At 36.1% G+C, this 19,609-nt stretch overlaps 1 protein-coding gene across 2 annotated transcripts in view; it reads right to left on the reverse strand.

Moving 5' to 3' along the window:
* MSH2 (mutS homolog 2) overlaps nt 1–19,609 on the reverse strand; it is a 71,727-nt gene that overhangs the window by 40,885 nt on the left and 11,233 nt on the right. For both annotated transcript variants that reach the window (XM_072635653.1, XM_072635655.1), the window contains 3 exons: nt 16,191–16,340; nt 15,279–15,412; nt 1,424–1,623 (listed from right to left, as the gene is read on the reverse strand). In XM_072635653.1, the coding sequence (XP_072491754.1) occupies nt 1,424–1,623; nt 15,279–15,412; nt 16,191–16,340 (484 nt within the window). The remainder of the gene's footprint in view (nt 1–1,423; nt 1,624–15,278; nt 15,413–16,190; nt 16,341–19,609) is intronic.

The raw sequence follows: 19,609 nt of genomic DNA on the forward strand, positions 1-19,609 counted from the left end.
AGGGTCACATTCTCATTATGATGAACCATCAAAGTAAGTCATTAAGAAGTGATGTAATAATACTATTAAACAAAACGCTAATACTACAGAACAATATAAATGCCTTATAGATTTTCTACGTTAACAGTATTGGGCAAAATTTTGCCCTAAAGGTTTAACAGAAATAGCCTTGAATTCCAGTTACTGTCTCAATTTTCTAATTTTAGGAGGTTCAATAAAGAGGATGGCTATACTGTCTCTCTCATTCCAATGGACTAGTTCTTATATATGTGTAAAGACTCAGCCAGGAAAGAAACCATCCCACATTCTTATCCACTGTGTATATTGTTGCTGCCCTCTGCTGTTTCTAAATTTACTTACCTTTCTTTTCATGGCATTATATTTGTTTTTGCCCAAGAGATTATAAACCAAATAAGTCCACAAGACAAAAGAAAATTGCAACTTTATAGCCAGACAGTTAAAGCTTTAAAGTCTTAATTTCCCTTTGATATATCAGTGCATTTAGTTAATTTTTCAATTCATCACTCTTACTGTTTTGAGGACTTCTGAATAAAAACAAAATAAAACCCTGCTACTGTATTATTCTTCCTAAGACTCAAGTTCTGGTTAATTTAATATAAACACAAATTCTATTCCATGGCCAGAAACTACCACTAGTGTCACCTATTTTGAATTAAAGCCCAAGGTAATCATAGATAGTATGTTTCTAATTCATTTATTAAAGTACAAAGACAAACCTATAGGCATACCTGCATTCAAGCAGCCTTGAGTGAGAAAACAGCATCCCTCAACTTCATTCCAACAATTTTCTGTTCCCTCCCACCTTGCCAAAGCCATCTCTTGCACCCTGATGGCACACCAACACCAGCTGACCATTTCATGAATGCTAACTGACACAAGGATCACAGATCATGGATGCAGAACTGGAAGAAACCTTGCAGGACATCAGGTCCAACCACTCATTTTACAGATTAGGAAACTGAGGCCCAAGATGGTTAAATAATGCCCCCAAAGTCACAATGATAAGAAGTGGCAAAGTCAGGGTTCTAACCCAGGTCCCAGGATTCCAAATCCAGCTTCTTTCCCTCCTTTGTACTACAAGACTCCCCAGACAGTGAACTGAGGAATCACAGAGTTGGAAGGCATCCCCAGACATCAATTTATCTACCATATCATACTAACATGATTAAACTAAGTCACAGAAATTAAGGGACTTGAACATTTGCATGGCCAGTGGATAGCAGTAGAGCTCAAATGAGAAATCAGTTCCACTGTGAGTTAAGTACAAATCGATTTGCAGAAAAAGATATAAGTAAGAGTGGGTTTGCAGCATCTTCTTTCTAATATACATCGCAGTACATTTTCATGGCAATCAAAGACTGAGATTTGAATGGAAGGAATAAAAATCAAAAGCATGTGTTACCTTCGTGTTTTTCCAATGCTTGTATAACACTAGGAAGATGGTTTATGGCTTGATAGATTCGATAACAATCTTGTAAACTGGCTGCATGTCTCTGAAACTTTTTAGCAAATCGGTTAAGATCTGGGAAACGACGAAGTAAGTCTTCTTGTAAAGTTTGTCTCAGCTCTGCATCTACTACAAAAGTCTCGACTAAATTTAACCTGAAATAAAGCATTTATTAAAAATTAGTCATAAATACCATAACAAAGCAAAACTCTCAACTACAAAAATAGTCTCAGCTGGATTACAAATTCCAAATACGTACATACATACATACATATATATGTATATGGAGAGAGAGAGAAGTAGGTAGTCACACAGCAGCAGAAACCTTGAAAATATATACATAGGGGGCGGAGCCAAGATGATGGAGTAGAAAGACCCACATACACTAGCTCTTCCCCCACAGCTCATAAAATATCTGTAAAACATGACTCTCAAGAAATTCTAGAGCAACAGAAGTCACAGAACGACAGAGTGAAAGAGATTTCCAGCCAAAGGAACCTGGAAGGCTGACAGGAAAGGTTTATCCCACTGGACACTGAGCAGAGCGGATCCCAGCCCAGGCCATGAGGCATGGGGAGGAACAGGACCTGAACAGGCCTCCAGGGCAGAATTCCCAGCAGGGAGGATTCCAGATCCCTCAACCCACAAGTGTAGAAGAAGGCTTCAAAAGTCAGTAAGAGGGCTTTCCCAACTGGGCGAGAGGGGTCAATTTTTGTATATGTGGCATGTACCGCTGAGAAAAAGGTATATTCCTTTCTATTCCCATTCAATTTTCTCCAGAGATCTATAATATCCAGAGTTTTATTTACCTCCTTAACCTCTTTCTTATTTTGAGGTTAGATTTATCAAGTTCAGAGAGGAGGAGGTTGAGGACCCCCACTAGTATAGTTTTGCTGTCTATTTCTTCCTTCAACTCCCCCACCTCTCCTCTAAGAATGTGGATACTATACCACTTGGAGCTTACATGTTTAGTAATAATATTGCTTCATAGTCTATGGTGCCTTCTAGCAAGGTATAGTGCCTTACCTCTTTTGATTAGATCTATTTCTGCTTTTGCTTTGTCTGAGATCAGGATTGCTACTCCTGCTTTTCTTATATCAGCTGAAGCACAACATATTCTGTTCCAACCTTTGACCTTTATGCTGTGTGTATCCCCCTCATTTCAAATGTGTTTCTTGTAAACAACATAATGTTGGATTATGGCTTTTAATCCATTCTGCTGTCTCCATTTTATGGGAGAGTTCATTCCGTTCACATTCACAGTTATGATTACAATGTGTGAATTTCCCTCCATCCTCTTTCCCGTTTGTGCTTTTGGCTCTCCCATCTCCCTTCCTCTCCTCAATAGTTTTCACTTTTCACCACCACCTCCTGCAGCTTTCCCTTCCTTCTTTTAGTCCCCCTCCCTTTTACTCCCCTTTACCCTTACTGCTTCTTCCCTCCCTTTTGGCTTCCCCTCCCCTTTCTTCCCCCTTCCCCTCCTACTGCCTATAGAACTAGTTAGAATTATATACTTAAGTTTATTGTTCTCTCCTTGAACCAAATCAGATCAGAGTACCTCTCAAACTATGCTCATCTCCCTCCCCTCTTTCCCTCTACTATAATTTTATACTTCTTCCTGTGATGCAATTTACCATTTTCTGCTTCCTCCTTTTCACACCTACTGTTACAATCCCTTTGCATGCTTAAATCATATTTTTAACATGACATCATTTACTTTATATCCATTCCCTCTCTATATATCCCTTTTATGTTACATAATAGATGTACAATTCTCAAGATTAACAGGTATCATCTTCCCTTATAGGGAGGTAAACAGTTTGCCCAAATTGAGTAACAAGTTTTTTGTTGGTTTTTTTCCCTTTATTTCTTTAAAAAAAAAAAAACTACAAATCTTTTGTTTTTAAATCATCCAAATGTGTGGAAATGTTTTGATTAGTATTTTTCTTATTAGTGACTTGAAGAATTCTTTCATAGTGTTTAATAGTTCACAATTTCTTTGAGAACTGCTTGTTCATATTCTTTAACCACATATACTAGGCAATATCTCTTGGCCTTAAATTTGCCTTAGTTTCCAATATATATTGGATATTGGACTCTTTTCAAACACATCTGATGTAAAGATTTTTACTCCCCAATCAACAGCTTCTTGTTTTCCTAAAAGAATTAATTTTCTTTATGCAAATTCTATTTAATTTCATGTAATTGAAAGCATATGTTTTTATCTTTTATAATTACTTTTATTCCTCATCTGATTAAGAATTCTCCCCTTAGATTTAACTGTGAATTCTACCTGATCTGGCTCTCTTCTAATTTTTCTGTAATGGCATGACCTTTAACATTCAGGTCAAGAATTCATTTGGGGTTTATTGTCATATATGGTGAAAAAAAGTAAGAATTTTCTAAAATGTATAGTATATACTGCAACTTAGATACGTATAAGGGTGGCACTTTCTGGGTGCTGAACCCAGGGAGATCTGGGTTCAATTCCTACCATTCATGCATTCTAGCTGCTTGACCATGGACAAGTCATTTACTTAATCTCTCAGTGCTAAGCCAACTCTTTTAAGATTACAGACAAGACAGACAAGAAACTAATGTCTATCACTAAAGGGGTTTTCCCCCAAAATTATGAACTCACAGAGCAGGAACACACACACACACACACACACACATACACGCTCTTTGATCTCAAGAGAAACAGAAACTCTGAGGCCTGATAAAATTGTGAGCTACAGATATCGATTTGTTATGACACAAGTGAAACTAGCTAAAAAAAAGAAAAAAAAGATTATTACCTCTGTTTCCATGGAAATGCCACTTTAAGTGACAAATTTTTAAGGGATCAAACTTAGTATTGTCATAATATACTGTCAGTACCACTCAGCAGGAATGCTAAGCATCACACAAACAACTGCATGTAATATCAACTCACAAACTGCCTAGAAACTGTTAACGTACAGCAATTTTTCAAGATAGCCAATGCATAAAACAACTGAATTACCTTTCTAAATCAAAGTTTGGCACTATTTATTACAACATTGTGCTTTATTTAAAAACTGGCCTTTTGCTTCTGAATTCACAATTAAATACAAACAAAATTTTGCTATGCACATCATTCATAAAACAAGGAAAAGATGTGGTGACATCAATTAGTTCAAGAATTCCCATTAAAAAGTTTTCAGTTCTCTGCCTGACACAATTCTATTAGTTATGTATATATGTGTCATAATCCCATGAACATAGCTAGACTGGTCCTCAGTCTGACACACAGTTTGCCAAGTCCAAGCTCAAAGCCTCAATAGTATGGAAAAGATCCCAGAGGCTGGGCTCCCTTGCTACCACCATCATGAAACAAGGCAAGGTCATTCCATAGAGAAGCCTTAATCTTGTGTTAAATAAGATAAAGTGGTATATTTAATGTACTGATGGTATAATTCAGTACACAATGCGCTGCACATTAGACAGTTAAGAAATGCATCGACAGATATATACCACCAAGAGCTAAGTTAAAGGATAAGAATAATTTTCCACAAAAAAATACTATTTATAAATAACCATTTAAAAATATGTTCCAAATCGCTAACAACAAGAGTTCAAACAACTCTGAAGTTTCATCTCACACTGCAACTTTGCAGAAATTTTAAAAACACCAAAAATCAATGTTGGAGAACTGTGTAAAACAGGCACACTAATAGGGAAGGGAAAGAAGAAATGGAATAAGCATTTATATAGTGCCCACTATGTGCCAGCAACTGTGGTAAGTGCTTTGCAAATATTATCTCATTTGATTCTAGCAACAATTCTGCAAGGTAAATGCTCTTATCCCAATTTTAAAGTTGGGGAAACTGAGACACAGAGGTTAAGTGACTTGCCCAGGGTCACACAGATTAAGTGCCTGGGGTCAGATCTGGCCTCAAGTCTTCCTGATTCCAGGCCCAGCATTCTATCCACTGAACCACCTTGATGCCTCTCAGGGAGAAAAAAGCTTACTATCTTGTTTGATCTAATAACTTAGGGAATCTGTGAACTGGTCCAACTACCATGAATATGAATTTGGAATTACTCAAGAAGAATGACTAAACTGCTTAAATACACCAATCTAGCAATCCCACTATAGGGCATATACATACCCGAAGAACAAAGACAGATATAAAGATCCACTATTTACCAAATTAACAATTTGTGGTAGCAAAGACCTGGAAATCAAAATGGCCTAAAACAAACCTTATGTCACATGAATGTAATAGAACATCATTGTGCAGAAAATAAATTCACATTTTTAAAAATTTCTTCATTGAAAGAACAAGTAAGCCTTTTAAAGACCTCAGCCAAAAATTCTACAGGAAGTCAACCCAAGAGAGAGATAGAAAACTCAAGGATAAAATTGTGAAAATACAAAGGAAAACAATTCCAATGCAAAGGAAATAACAGAAGCTGAGTAGACCTATGTGAATGGCTTAGAATTTATGAATCAAGTTAGATTTTTTAAAAAGATAAAAAGCAGAAGCTGGTAAAAGAGGATAAATATGAGTTTATAGAGTCCTGTAAAAATAGTGTGTGAAACCAACCACAATTTCAGAGGACTGATGATGAAGTGTGTTACCTACATCCCGATAATGAGGTAACAAGCTCAGAGTGCAGAATGAGATAAATATTTTTTCTACACGGCCAACGTAAGGATTTGTTTTGCTGACTATGGATATTTGTTAAAAGTGCTTTGTTTTTCTATTCTTTCCCCTAAGCAAGTATCAGGAGGGAGAAGAGATGGCTTAACTGAAAAAATTAATTTGAAAACATTAAAATCATGTCAAAAGTATTAAAGATCAGAGTAAGCTAAAGCTGAAGAGGGAAGCAAAGGAATGACAAAGTAGGAGAAAAGTTCTAAAAAAGAAAAAAGAGCATCAAAGAAGGGACAGTGCTAGTGTGGATGGGACAGTAAAAACTGACCACAGAGAAAAGGCAAAGCTGCTCCGTTTTTATTTTACTTTTTTTAATCCATGGAGAATAACCTTGGAGAGGAAAGTGACACCCAAGATAAGAAACAGTAAAGGAATACCTTGGTTCCCCTTAACTCATTCAAGTCAATTGCCCCTCCCCACCAATGACCCCCTGTCATTCCTCAAAGAACTGGCAGATGTAGATGGGACTGCTAAGTCATTATTAGCGATATGTGGAAGTTTATGGTGAACAGGAGAGGCCCTATAGACTAAAAACAGGGAAATGTAGACCCAATTTTTAAAAACAAGTTAGAGAATAGTTTGAAACCAAAGGTCAGACAGTAACCTTAACTTTAATTCCTTAGAAGATTCTAGAATAAATCATCAAAAAAAAAAGGTTAACAAGTATCTAGAAAAGGAAGCAGTGGTTATAAAAATCCAGTATGATGAATAACCAGTTGATCAAGAACAAGTACTGCCAGGCTAAGCCTGTTTCTGTTTTTTGCCTTGTTTGCTAAACTGTAGATTAAGACTACTGTTATAGATATAGTTTACCTATGTACTAGGCAATAACAGAACTGGACAGACCTAGAATGATGAGGATCCAAGCAGTCATTTATGGTTCCATGTCAACTTGACTGTGCATCTCCAAAGGAGTGACCCTTGGTTTTGTCTGACCTTATGCTATTCAAGAGTTTTATCAGTGACTTAGATGAAGGTACAGAGGATATGCTATTAAACTTGCAGAAAAGGTAAAAAGGAGGTACAGAATATACCATATAACAGAGTAAAGAGTTAAAAAGGTTCTGACAGGCTGGAGCACTGGGTCAAATGTAATAAAATGAAATTCAGTAGGAATAAATTCAGTAAAGTATTACACTTCGGTTTAAAAAAAAAAGATGGGGGAATCATAGAACAGTTTTCTTGAAAAAGCCTCAAGATTTACTGTTTGTTGAGTCACCAATAGTACCCCCAAAAAAGTTACTGTAATCTTGGGTACTTTACCCTAATCAGATCATTTCCAGAGTGTTGTGTTTAGTTCTGGTTGCCAGAGATCACAGGCATGGATTAGCTGAAAAGTCTTCAGAAGATGGAAGTGAGGATAGGGAAAGGCTTTGAGATATGAAATAAGGAGAGGCTGAAGGAACACAGGATATACTTGACTTGCAGAAGACAGATGAGACTCAAAGGGCAGAATGACAGCTGGCCTCAGTCTTTGCAAGGCTATCAAAAGGGATTCAGCTTATTCTAGTTGGCCTCCCGGAGCAGAACCAAAGCAAAAGGGAAGCTGCAAAAAAGAAATTTAGGCTTGATCTAAGGAAAAACTTCCAAACAATTAGGGCCCTTGAAAACTAAAATGGGCTGCTTTGAAACCTAATAAGTTCACACTCATTGGTAGACTTTCAGAAAAGGCTGTATAAGCATTTATTTGGTAGGGTATGATATAAATTCTTTTTTTTTTATTTTATTTATTTTTTCCAATTACATGTGAAGAAATTTTTCAAAATTCACTTTTATAAGATTTTTAGTTCCAAATTTTTTTCTCCTTCCCTTCCTTCCTTCCAGGACAGTATGCAATCTGGTATAGGCTATACATGTACAATTATATTAAACATACTTCCACATTAAAAGTATACGATTCAGGGACAGCTAGGTGGCACAGGGATTAGAGTACCTGCCCTGGAGACAAGAGGACCTGAGTTCAAATCTATCTTCAGACACTTTACCAGCTGTGTGACCATGGGCAAGTCACTTAACCCTGATGTCATCCCCTCTTCCACTCCCCCTCAAAAATAGAAAATATGGCTCTGTGAATATAGGAACTCAAAGAAATATGTAAAGATTTGAATGAATTAATGCAGTGAAATAAAGAGAACAAAATAACAATATTCACCAGGAGAACAACAATGTGAATAGTAAGGTTCCTAAAAGAAAATTTAGTTCAAAATAAATTTTTAAAAATGTCCTCAGAACAGATAATGAAACATACTTCTCTCAATACAGAAAGGCAGGAGACTATTAGAACAGAATGTTACAGACCTTATAGGATGGGGTTGCTCTTTTCACATCTGGGTTGTTTTCATTATAAGTTAAGTTTCTATATAGAGTGGAGGAGACTTTTTTCCCAGAAATGATTGTGTTTTAAAAACAAAGACATCGATAGAGAATATTTTTCAGAATACAAATAAATGCCACACCTATGAATTTAGGGATTTAAACTTTTTAAAAAGCTTTTAAATTATAGAATGTATATGAAAATATACTCAATAGGAAAGTATATGTAGAATCTATACAGAATTGTATGCAGTCGCGGGGAGGGAAGGGGGTAGTGGGGGGTAGGTGGGGGGGATAAAATCTCAATTGTATGGCAGTGATTGTTAAACATTAAAAAATAAAAATAAAATTAAAAAAAATTATAGAATGTATACTTCATAGTATACTAAGTCTCCACCTATAGGAAATACATACTCATCTAATAGGACCTCTTATAAGATGAAGGAGGCAGGCTGTAAAGCAGAAAAGCAATAGACCAGGAATCAAGAGACCTGGCCTAGCCTGGTTGCCCCCTTGTGATCCAGGTAAATCTATTTAATTTCCCTACATCTGTTTCCTCATCAACAAAACTAAGGATTCAAACCTGTGTCTTCTCCAAATCCAGTACTCTTTCAGCTCTATGGTCCTACTGCCTGCTTACATCGTTTTAAGTTAAAATTTAAGTTTACTAAGAGTTCACTCATCTAATTCCCAACATCTAAGTATTCTTAATTCCCTTGAACTCCAAAAGATTTCTTAAGACCTCCCCCATACAGCTGCTTTATTAATATATGCTAACTGAGAAAACACAAATGAAATAAAACTACTTCAAATTAAGTAAGAAACTTTTAAGTGAATTTGTACTTTATGAACACAATAGCATGTTAGCATGAACAAATATAACATGCATATATGTGAGGCAAATTTATTTGGTCCACAGAAGCTAGGTTTTGCCTAAGTTCTCTCCTCTCTCTAATTCATCCTTCATAAAGCTAATCTTCTCAAAATCTTTTCAAATCTTCTCAAAACAAATCTGACCACGCTGCTCCTCTGGTTCAATGAACCCCATTGGCTTCCTAATACTGTCAAGATCAAATATAAACTCCTCTAATTGACAATAAAGCTTTTCACATCTGGCCCCAACCTACTTTTCCATCCTTACTGCATACTGCTTCCCTCCAAGCACACTATGGTACAGTCAAACTGGCCTCCTAATTATCACACATAACATTTCCTCTCATATCCGTATCTAGGCACTCGCTGTTCCCCAATGCCTGAAAAGCTTCCCACCTCAATTCCCTTTCTCAGACTCCCTAGTTTCCTTCAAAGATCAACTTATGGGTCACTTTCTACATGATACCTTTCTTGATTCCTCCAAATTACTAATGCCTTCTCATCAAAATCACCTTAGATCTATATTTTTAATGATCTATTTTTGTCCATGCTGTCTTTTCTGCCTAGACTGTAAGGTCTTTGAGTGTAAGGACACTTTTCATTTTTGCATTTGTATCACTACTACCTAGTATAATACCTGGCCAAGGTAGGAGCTTAACAAATGATGGAAGGAGGGAGTATCCAATCCAATGAGATCATGCATCCATTTTACTACAGGCATAAGCACAATAAACTAAACCTAATAAATTACTGTTCTCACACTTTACTCAAGTTGGCTATAGTCTTAAAGCTTCAAAAAGTTCTAACTTCTAGATATTTTTAAACATTTAAAGATTAACAGTCACTTTACTACAAATATTTTCATTTTTTAGAAAGTGATTCTGATCTGCTGTATGGGGGGGCAGAGCCAAGATGGCTGAGTAAAAGGACAGATCTGTAGAAGCTCCCCTCCATAGCCCGCAAAATGCCTGTAAAAAATGATGTTAAACAAATTCTAGAGCAACAGAACCCACAAAATGACAGAGTGAAAAAGATTTCCAGCCCAATATAGCCTGGAAGGCTGACAGGAAAAGTCTATCGCACTAGGCAAGGAGTGGAGCACAGCCAGGCCTTGGCTGCTGCATAGCAGGTACAGGACCAGAACAGGATTCAGGGGGCGAAAACTCTGGCAGCAGCTGTTGTTCCCAGATGGCTCAACCCACAAACACTAAAGACAGCTTCAAAGGTCAGTGAGAAAGCTTTCATATATGTGAGAAGGGAACAGGGCCTGGCCCCGCTGGCAGCAGCAACTGCAGTGGTAGCATCCATTTTTGGAGCCCTCTGCCTAAAGCCCCTGGGGGAACTGAGTGGCTAATCTGGATCTCAGCCATGAGTGACTCTCCTGGGTTGAGGAAGAATGCTGCCATGGTGGAGCTGGATGCGGTTGTGGAGAGGGAATTGTACTTGCAGATCATGGGCAGAACACAATGCTTACAGTTACTCACAGACTAGAGTACAGGCCAGGAGAGGAGCAAACTCCTCTCCCTTGATTGTGCCACACTGGAGGAACTGAGAACTTACAAGTCCCCAGAGTATACCTTCCACTTGACAAAGGATTCAAAAATCAAGTAACTGGCTGGGAAAATGCTTTAAAAAAGGGGGAAAAAAGTAAGACTACAGAAGGCTACTTTCTTGGTGAACAGGTATCTTCTTCCATGCCTTCAAATGTGGAAGAACAATACATGCCATCAGACGAAGTCATAAAAGTCAAGCCTTCTATATCCAGAACCTCCAAAATAAATGTGCAATGGTCTCAGGACATGGAAGAGTTCAAAAAGGATTTTGAAAATCAAGTAAGAGATATGGAGGAAAAATTAGGAAGAGAAATTAGAGTGATGCAAGAAAATCATGAAAAGCAAGTCAACAGCCTGCTAAGGGACTCCCAAAAAAATGCTGAAGAAAATAACACCTTTAAAAATGGACTAACTCAAATGGCAAAAGAGGCCCAAAAAGTCAATGAGAAGAATGCTTTAAAAAGCAGAATTAGCCAAATAAAAAAGGAGGTGCAAAAGCTCACTGAAGAAAATAGTTCTTTCAAAATTAGAATGGAACAGATGGAGGCTAATGACTTTATGAGAAACCAAGAAATGACAAAACACAACCAAAAGATGAAAAAATGGAAGATAATGTGAAATATCACATTAGAAAAAAAAACGACCTGGAAAATAGATCCAGGAGAGATTTTAAAAATTATGGGACTATCTGAAAACTATGACCAAAAATACAGCCTAGACATCATCTTTCATGAAATTATCAAGGAAAACTGCCCTGATATGCTAGAACCAGAGGGCAAAATAAATATTGAAAGAATCCACCAATCCCCTCCTGAAAGAGATCCAAAAAGAGAAACTCCTAGGAACATTGTAGCCAAATTCCAGAGTTACCAGGTCAAGGAAAAAATATTGCAAGCAGCTAGAAACAAACAATTCTAGTATTGTGGAAATACAATCAGGATAACACAAGATCTAGCAGCTTCTACATTAAGAGATCGAAGGGCTTGGAATAGGATATCCCAGAAGTCAAAGGAACTAGGACTAAAACCAAGAATCACCTACCCAGCAAAACTGAATATAATACTTCAGGGGAAAAAAATGGTCTTTCAATGAAATACAGGACTTTCAAGCATTGTTGATGAAAAGACCAGAGCTGAATAGAGAATCTGATTTTCAAACACAAGAATGAAGAAAAGCATGAAAAGGTAAACAGGAAAGAGAAATCATAAGCGACTTACTAAAGTTGAACTGTGTACATTCCTACATGGAAAGACAATATTTGTAACTCTTGAAACTTTTTTCAGTGTCTGGGTAGTTGGTGGGATTACACACACACACACACACACACACACACACACACACACACACACACACACACACACAGCACAAGGAGAGCTGAATAGGAAGGGATCATATTCAAAACAATAAAATTAAAGGGTGAAACAGGAATACATTGGGAGGAGAAAGGGAGAAATGGAATGGGGCAAATTATCTCTCATAAACGAGGCAAGAAAAAGACTTTTCAATGGAGGAAAAAAGGGGGAGGTGAGAGGGAAAACATGAAGCTTACTCTCATCACATTCGACTCAAGGAAGGAATAAACACACATTTTGGTATGAAAACCTATCTTACAATACAGGAAAGTGGGGGAGAAGGGGATAAGCAAGGTGGAGGGGATGATGGAAAGGGGGGCAATGGGAGGAGGGATCAATTAGAAGTCAACACTCTTGGGGAAGGACAAGGTCAAAAGAGAATAGAAGAAATGGGGGGCAGGATAGGATGGAGGAAAATATAGTAAGTCTTATACAACATGACTATTATGGAAGTCATTTGCAAAACTACACATATATGGCCTATATTGAATTGCTTGACTTCCCAGTGGGGATGGGTGGGGAGGGAGGAAGGAAGAGAAATTGGAACTCAAAGTTTTAGGAACAACTGTTGAGTATTGTTCTTACATACAACTGGGAAATAAGAAATACAGGTAAAGGGGTATTAAAATTTATCTAGCCCTACAGGACAAAAGAGAGGATGGGGATAAGGGAACGGAGGGATGTTAGAAGAGAGGGCAGATTGGTGGTAGGGGTAATTAGAATGCTCGGTGTTTTGGGGTGGGGGGAGGGAAGAGATGGGGAGAAAATTTGGAACTCAAAATTTTGTGGAAATGAATGTTGAAAACTTAAAATAAATAAATTTTAAAAAGAAAAAGAAAAATGATCTACATACAGTAACATCCTTAAGGAAACAAGTAGGCTTTTAAATTATTTTCTGTAGTGAACCATATCTTCAGTCATACAAATCAAAATGGGAAATTGTGTATATGTTTAAATAATGGCAGTTTATCACAAATATTTTAATTCTCTTAGAAAATGATTTTACATACCTTCTGAAAGGTTGGGGCTTTCTCCCATGTTTCACTAAGCATACTCTCTCACTACCAAACAAAATTATATCCACTATAAGTCTTGCTATAACCCATTTAGTTTTTTCTTCAATTATGAAAAAGCAACAACTCACAAGGTATTAGATTTCACTAGATTACCAGAGGAGTCTATGACAGAAAAAAAGGTTAAGAATCCTGTCTCTAAGTTGCCAAAAAGGTGTTAAATCTGCAGTGGTAAAAGCTCTCTACATCAATCAATCAATAAACAACTGTTAAGGCAGAAAACATGCAAACAAAAGTATACAAAACAAGCCATATGTAGGATAAATAGGAAATAATTAATAAAGGAATTAAAAGGGCTTGGGGAAGAATTTCTGTAGAAGGTAGGATTATAGTTGAGACTTAAAAGGAAACCAAGCATGTCAGTAACTGGGGCAATGGAAAAAACATGTTCCAGGCATGAGACACAGCCAAAGAAAATGCCCAGAGGCAAGTGAGGAAGAGTCTTGTTCATGGAACAGCCAGGAGTCATGTCACTAGACTGAAAAGTACAAGTTGGGGAGTAAAGTATAAGAAGACTGGAAAGGTTAGGAAAGGGCAAGTGTATGAAGAGCTTTGAATTCAAACAGCATTTTGTATTTGCTACTGGAGCTTATTGAGAGGGTGACAGGATCAAACCTATGCTTTAAGAAAATCACTTTAGTGGCTGAATGGTGGATGGACTGAAGTGGGGAACGACTTGAGGCCGGCAGATCTACCAACAGGCTACTGCAATAATCCACAAATTCAATGAACAGGGCCTACACTCAAAGTGGTAGCAGTGTTAGTCTGAACCAAAACAATAAAACACAACAAAATGCCACCCTATAGCTATGAGGGACAAATGACTTAATATCCATAAATAAAGCACTTTTTATACCTTGAAAAGCACTATGTATCAGTCACTAGTAGGGTAAATTTTAACTTTACCTAAAGCCAACTGTTTTCTAACATTTGCTACTAGAAATTTTAAAATATAGTTTGAAGGAAAAGAGTATTCAAAACTTCTATAGCAAATATTTAATGAATATAGTAAATTCCCATGTAACTTCTAAAGAAAAATTTATAAATTCTACATCAAAATAAACTATCACAAATATCACATTTTATCATAAATTTGTGGGTAATACCTATTTAAATATCTGAAGGTCATAAGTTTAGTAAACTCCTTGGGCCTAAAAAAACAAGTGCTTCAGAAAGGACAAGGATATATTCAATTAGGTCTTATTAAGCCACAGCTGAGTTTGGGGAGTCAAACTTTTGTTTTATGTACTATTGACAGTGCATAAATGACTCACATAATGAACAAGAACACGGAACACAACTGCCAGATTAAGTATTATAATTAATTATAAGTGTTACGATAATTATATCTAACAAATGGTACCTTATTTAACCAAGTATTACTATGGATAGATTAGATTTTAACCATATATACTATCAACTAATTTCTGAGCTTTGCTACATAGGCTTTTAAAAGGCAGCTTAAAGGAAATTATTCAGAACTCCTACAGGAAATATCTTAACGGCCAGCATTTTATTTACTTACTAGTTTATGCTCCGATCTGAAACATACAAGTACCATAAACCCTATAAAAACAGGAAACTATTTTTAAAAAACTCATTTTTTCAACAAAGAATATGTTAGAAGGGAAACACAGGACCAGATACTTTTACAAACACATAGGTTCTAGCTTTTAGAGGTCAAACTTTTAAGTAAATATTATTCCCACTGCCACTTTCTCTAATACCAGAAGGCCCCACAGCTTTCAAACAGAAATACTACAAAAGAGGTTTCTAATTTTATGCACTATTTTATCAACATTTGTTTAGCCACAAGTTAATAATTATCTGCTATTACCACTCAGCTTCATAATTACTTTGATTCTTCTTCAAATAAAGGCTATTTAATTGTAACAGAGCAAAAGTATCATTTATAGCAGAGTTAAGTGTCCATAAGACTACTATAAATATGTACATTTATGTACCTTTCCTCTATCCGATTCTTATCCAGTAGTGGCTGCTTAATCCACTGATTAAGCAGTCTTTGGCCTTGAGGTGTTTTACATTTATTCAGCAATGCAGCAAGAGACTGAGTACCACTTTTGTCTTCAGCAGAGCCCTAGTAACAGAAGGTAAGAGATGAAATGATGAACATATTAGCAAATCTTACTAAGCCAAAAATAGTAGTTAAAATTTTTATTTAAATGATGAATCTATATAATAAGTTACAACGTATAATCAAACTTCTGCCCAATGATACTACTGTAATGACATATGATACTATTACTGTAACCTTAAACCTAAACCTTAAGAATCAAATTTAAGGATTTCATACTATGTAAATTTATTAATAAAAACTATTCTATGCTATTTAGGAGCAGAAAAATAAAGTACAATTGAAATGTATTGCATTTATCTAATAATATTAATTGTACAATTACACATTAAAACGTACTACACTTCTAAATATTTAAGAATGCCAGATCCCTTTAATATAACATGAGATTGTCACTGATGTCCTACCCCAAAATCTTACTGTGTTGTGGAAATGACTCTGGTATATTTTTTTAATGTGTTTTGATTGTATCTAACAAAGAATTCCCTCCCATCCACCAACTTACTGTGCTCTTGAAGACTATTTATTCTTCTAGACAGATGTCTATGACAGGTCCTTAATGATGTTAAAGGCTTCAAGTAGGTATCCAGTGATGAAACAGCCTACCTAAGATCTGAGAGACTCATCACAAATAGGCCCCTTTTTGACCACAACAGCTCTTAAAGGCCATAAATCATAAAGGAGATTTTCACAATTTGTGCTCACACTGATCAAAATTCCAGACTCTCAAAGTAGCCCTTTTCCATCCTAAGTTTCAATACTTGGTCATTTTTTTTCTTACCTGAAAAAGGTTAAGAGCTCTGACAGCTGAATTATCCAGTTTCATGTACTGGTTGAGGTCAAAGGTAGTCAGTTCAAATTGTCCAAAGTTTGTATCATCTGATAAAAGTTCTAAATACTTAATCACAGCTGATAATGATGAAATTGCAATCTAAAATTAAAGAATTTCAAATAAAAGACTGCAGTAACACAAGGAGATGAGTAAAAGTCATTAAGAATTTTAAAAAGTAAATGACTGACCAAAGATGAATTATAAGCAACATCACTATAACCCTAGTTTAGGAAAAACAGGCACACTGAGGGCCTATTGGAACTACGTGTCCAACTATTTTGAAAAGCAGTTTGGAAAATGCAAATAAAATGAATAAAATGCCAATACCCTTTAACCCAGAGATTCCTTTACTAGACATAAACTCCAAAGAAATTAAAGACAATATTAAAAAGTTCAATATGTATGCAAAATATTGATAGCATCACTTTTTCTAGTTGTTGTGTTTGTCCTTCATTCTCGAAGAGGACCATGACATCAAGATGATGACAAGACTTGCAGTTGACTTTGATTTGAGTGAGGGAGGGCTGTGCAAGGTCACCAGCCTCACTTTCTTCTCCTGAGCCATCTGAGTCCAGTGGCCTGACATTCATCAGTGGCAAAAAACTAGAAACAAAGTAGATGTCTTTGAACTGAGGAATGGCTAAACAAATGCTATGTGTTCTTTCTGTGGGGGATAAGAATCAGAAATTGAGGGGATGTTCATCAATAGGGAAATGACTTGCTCAAGCTGAGGTATACAAATGTAATGGAATACTATTTTACTATAAGAAATGATGAAGAGGATTTCAGAAAAACCTGGAAAAATTTACATGAACTAATGCTGAGTGAATTAATGCTCTCCTAAGCAGAACTAGGAGAACACTGTACACAGCAACAGCAACACTGTGTGATGATTAATTAACTATGACAGACTTAGCTCTTGTCAGTAATACAATGATCCAAGAAAATTCCAAAAGACTCAGGATGGAAAATGCTAACCACATCCACAAAAAGAACTATGGAGTCTGAATACAGATTAAAGCATGCTATTTTCACTTTCTTTCTTGTTTTTTGCTTTTTTTATGGTTTTCCCCTTTCCCCTTTTGTTCTGTCCCTTTTTTCAAAATGACTAATGTGGAAATACATTTAAGATGATTGTACATGTATAACCTATGTCAGATTAATTGCCATCTTGGAGAAGGTGGAGGGAAGAGAGAAAATTTTGGAACTCAAAATCTTTAAAAAAAAAAAAAAATGAATGCTGAAGACTATCTTTCCATGTAGTTGGAAAAAATAAAACACTATTCCTAAAAAAAAAAAAAAAATTATGCTACATGAATGGAATGTAATATTACTAAACCAAAAGAAATGATGAAAGGAATATAGAGAAGCACAGCAAGGCATATATGAACTGATGAGAATAAAAGTAACCACAACCAAGAAAACAACATACACAATGAACCTGACACAGTAAACAACAGAAAAAAGTTAAAACTGAACATTGGGTAATTAGAATGACAAGTATGATGCCCACCAAAAAAGACATGAGAAGGCAGCTCCCTCCTTTATTTATTTATTCTGGGCATTAGAAGGGTGGAGTACTGCATATACTATGAGACTCCAGCAATGCTGAACTTTTTTGTCTTTTTTTATTCACTGTTATAAAGGATGGCTCTTCAGGTGCATAAGGAGGGGGATGGATATATCGGAAATAAGACAAAAGATGCAAATAAAATACTTTTAAAAATAATTTTTCTTGGTTCCTCTCTAATCCAAAACAATTCAGGTAAAAGAAACAGCACTGGTCGCAATTGCATTATAGCTCTTAACAGCAAAATTCTAATTATATACCAAACACCTGTAATGTTGTTGCTCTAGTATAATATGAAAACAAATATTTAAAAGAAATGAAAATAGAGAAGACAATTTAACACACTTAGCTTTGAAGCAAATAACTGAATCATAAATTCTGTATTTGGAAATGAAGATGTAAAAACAAAAGGTAAGAAAATGTATGCTCAGCAAGAAGCAGTTAAGAAAAATAAGCACCAAGGGCATCAGGTGTATATTTTCAAAACAGGAGATAACAGTGCTATCACAATAGCTTAAATCTCTTCATAACATTTTAAAGCGGCAAGTTTGTTGGTAGACCTTGAGCAGCTGCTCATCACACTGCCATTTGTTGGCGCTGAGTCATTTCAGTTGTATCCAACACTTTGTGACTCCACATTCAGGGTTTTCTTAGCAAAGATTCTACAGCAGTTTGCTATTTCCTTCTCCAGTCATTTTACAGATAAGGAAACAGGTTTAAGAGACTTTCAAAGGGTCACACATCTAGTAAGTGTCTGAGGCCAACTCAGGAGGATGAGTCTTCCTAATTCCAAGCACTGGGCTCTATCCACTGCACCACCCAGCTGCTCAATATTGCCATTAAAAGTTGTTTTCTGCTTCTCTCATGAAACTAAAACAAAAGGCAAACCAATAAAATTAATACATAGCAGGAGATCTCACTTGAAAAAAGGATCACATATGGAATGCTGTACACGCTGTAAGATATTCCACTATGTTACTGTGTTGGTTGACTTTGCAAAATGGATCAACAAAACATTTTTAAAATGAACCGTACTCTAAGCATGGTGTAAATGGAAGAAACCTACAAAGAATTCTTTCAAGCAAAAAGAAAAAGGACTTAAGAAGTATATAGTAGAACAATGAAATGCATTAATAAAAAGACAAATTATAGATTACATTAAATTGAAAAGTTTTTTGCACAAACAAAGCTAATGCAACCAAGATCAGGAGGGAAGCAGAAAACTGGGAAAGGATTTTTACAGCTAGTTTCTGATAAAGTTCTCATTTCTAAAATATATAGAGAACTGAGTCAAATTTACAAGAACACAAGTCACTGTCCAATTGATAAATGGTCAGAGCATATGAAGCTTTCAGAGGAAGAAATTAAAGTTATCTATATTCATATGAAAAAATGTTTTAAATCACTACTGATTAGAGATGCAAATCAAAATAACTCCGAGGTACCACATCACACCTATCAGCAGATTGGCTAACATGATAAAAACAGGAAAATCGATAAATGTTGGAAAAGATGTGGCAAAGCTGGAACACAAATTCATTGTTGGTGAAGCTGTAAGCTGATCCAACCATTCTGGAGAGTAACTTGGAACTATGCCTAAAGGGTTATGGGAATGTGCATACGTTTTGACCCAGAATACCACTTCTAGGTCTGTATCCCAAAGAGATTATAAAAATGGGAAAAGGTCCCACATGTAAAAAAAAATTTACAGCAGCTCGTTTTGCGATGGCCAAAAACTAGAAATTGAGGGCATGCCCATCAATTGGGGAATGGCTGAATAAGTTGTGGTATATGAATG

The sequence above is a fragment of the Notamacropus eugenii genome, chromosome 1 (assembly GCF_028372415.1).
Source record: "Notamacropus eugenii isolate mMacEug1 chromosome 1, mMacEug1.pri_v2, whole genome shotgun sequence".
Lineage (NCBI taxonomy): Eukaryota > Metazoa > Chordata > Mammalia > Diprotodontia > Macropodidae > Notamacropus > Notamacropus eugenii.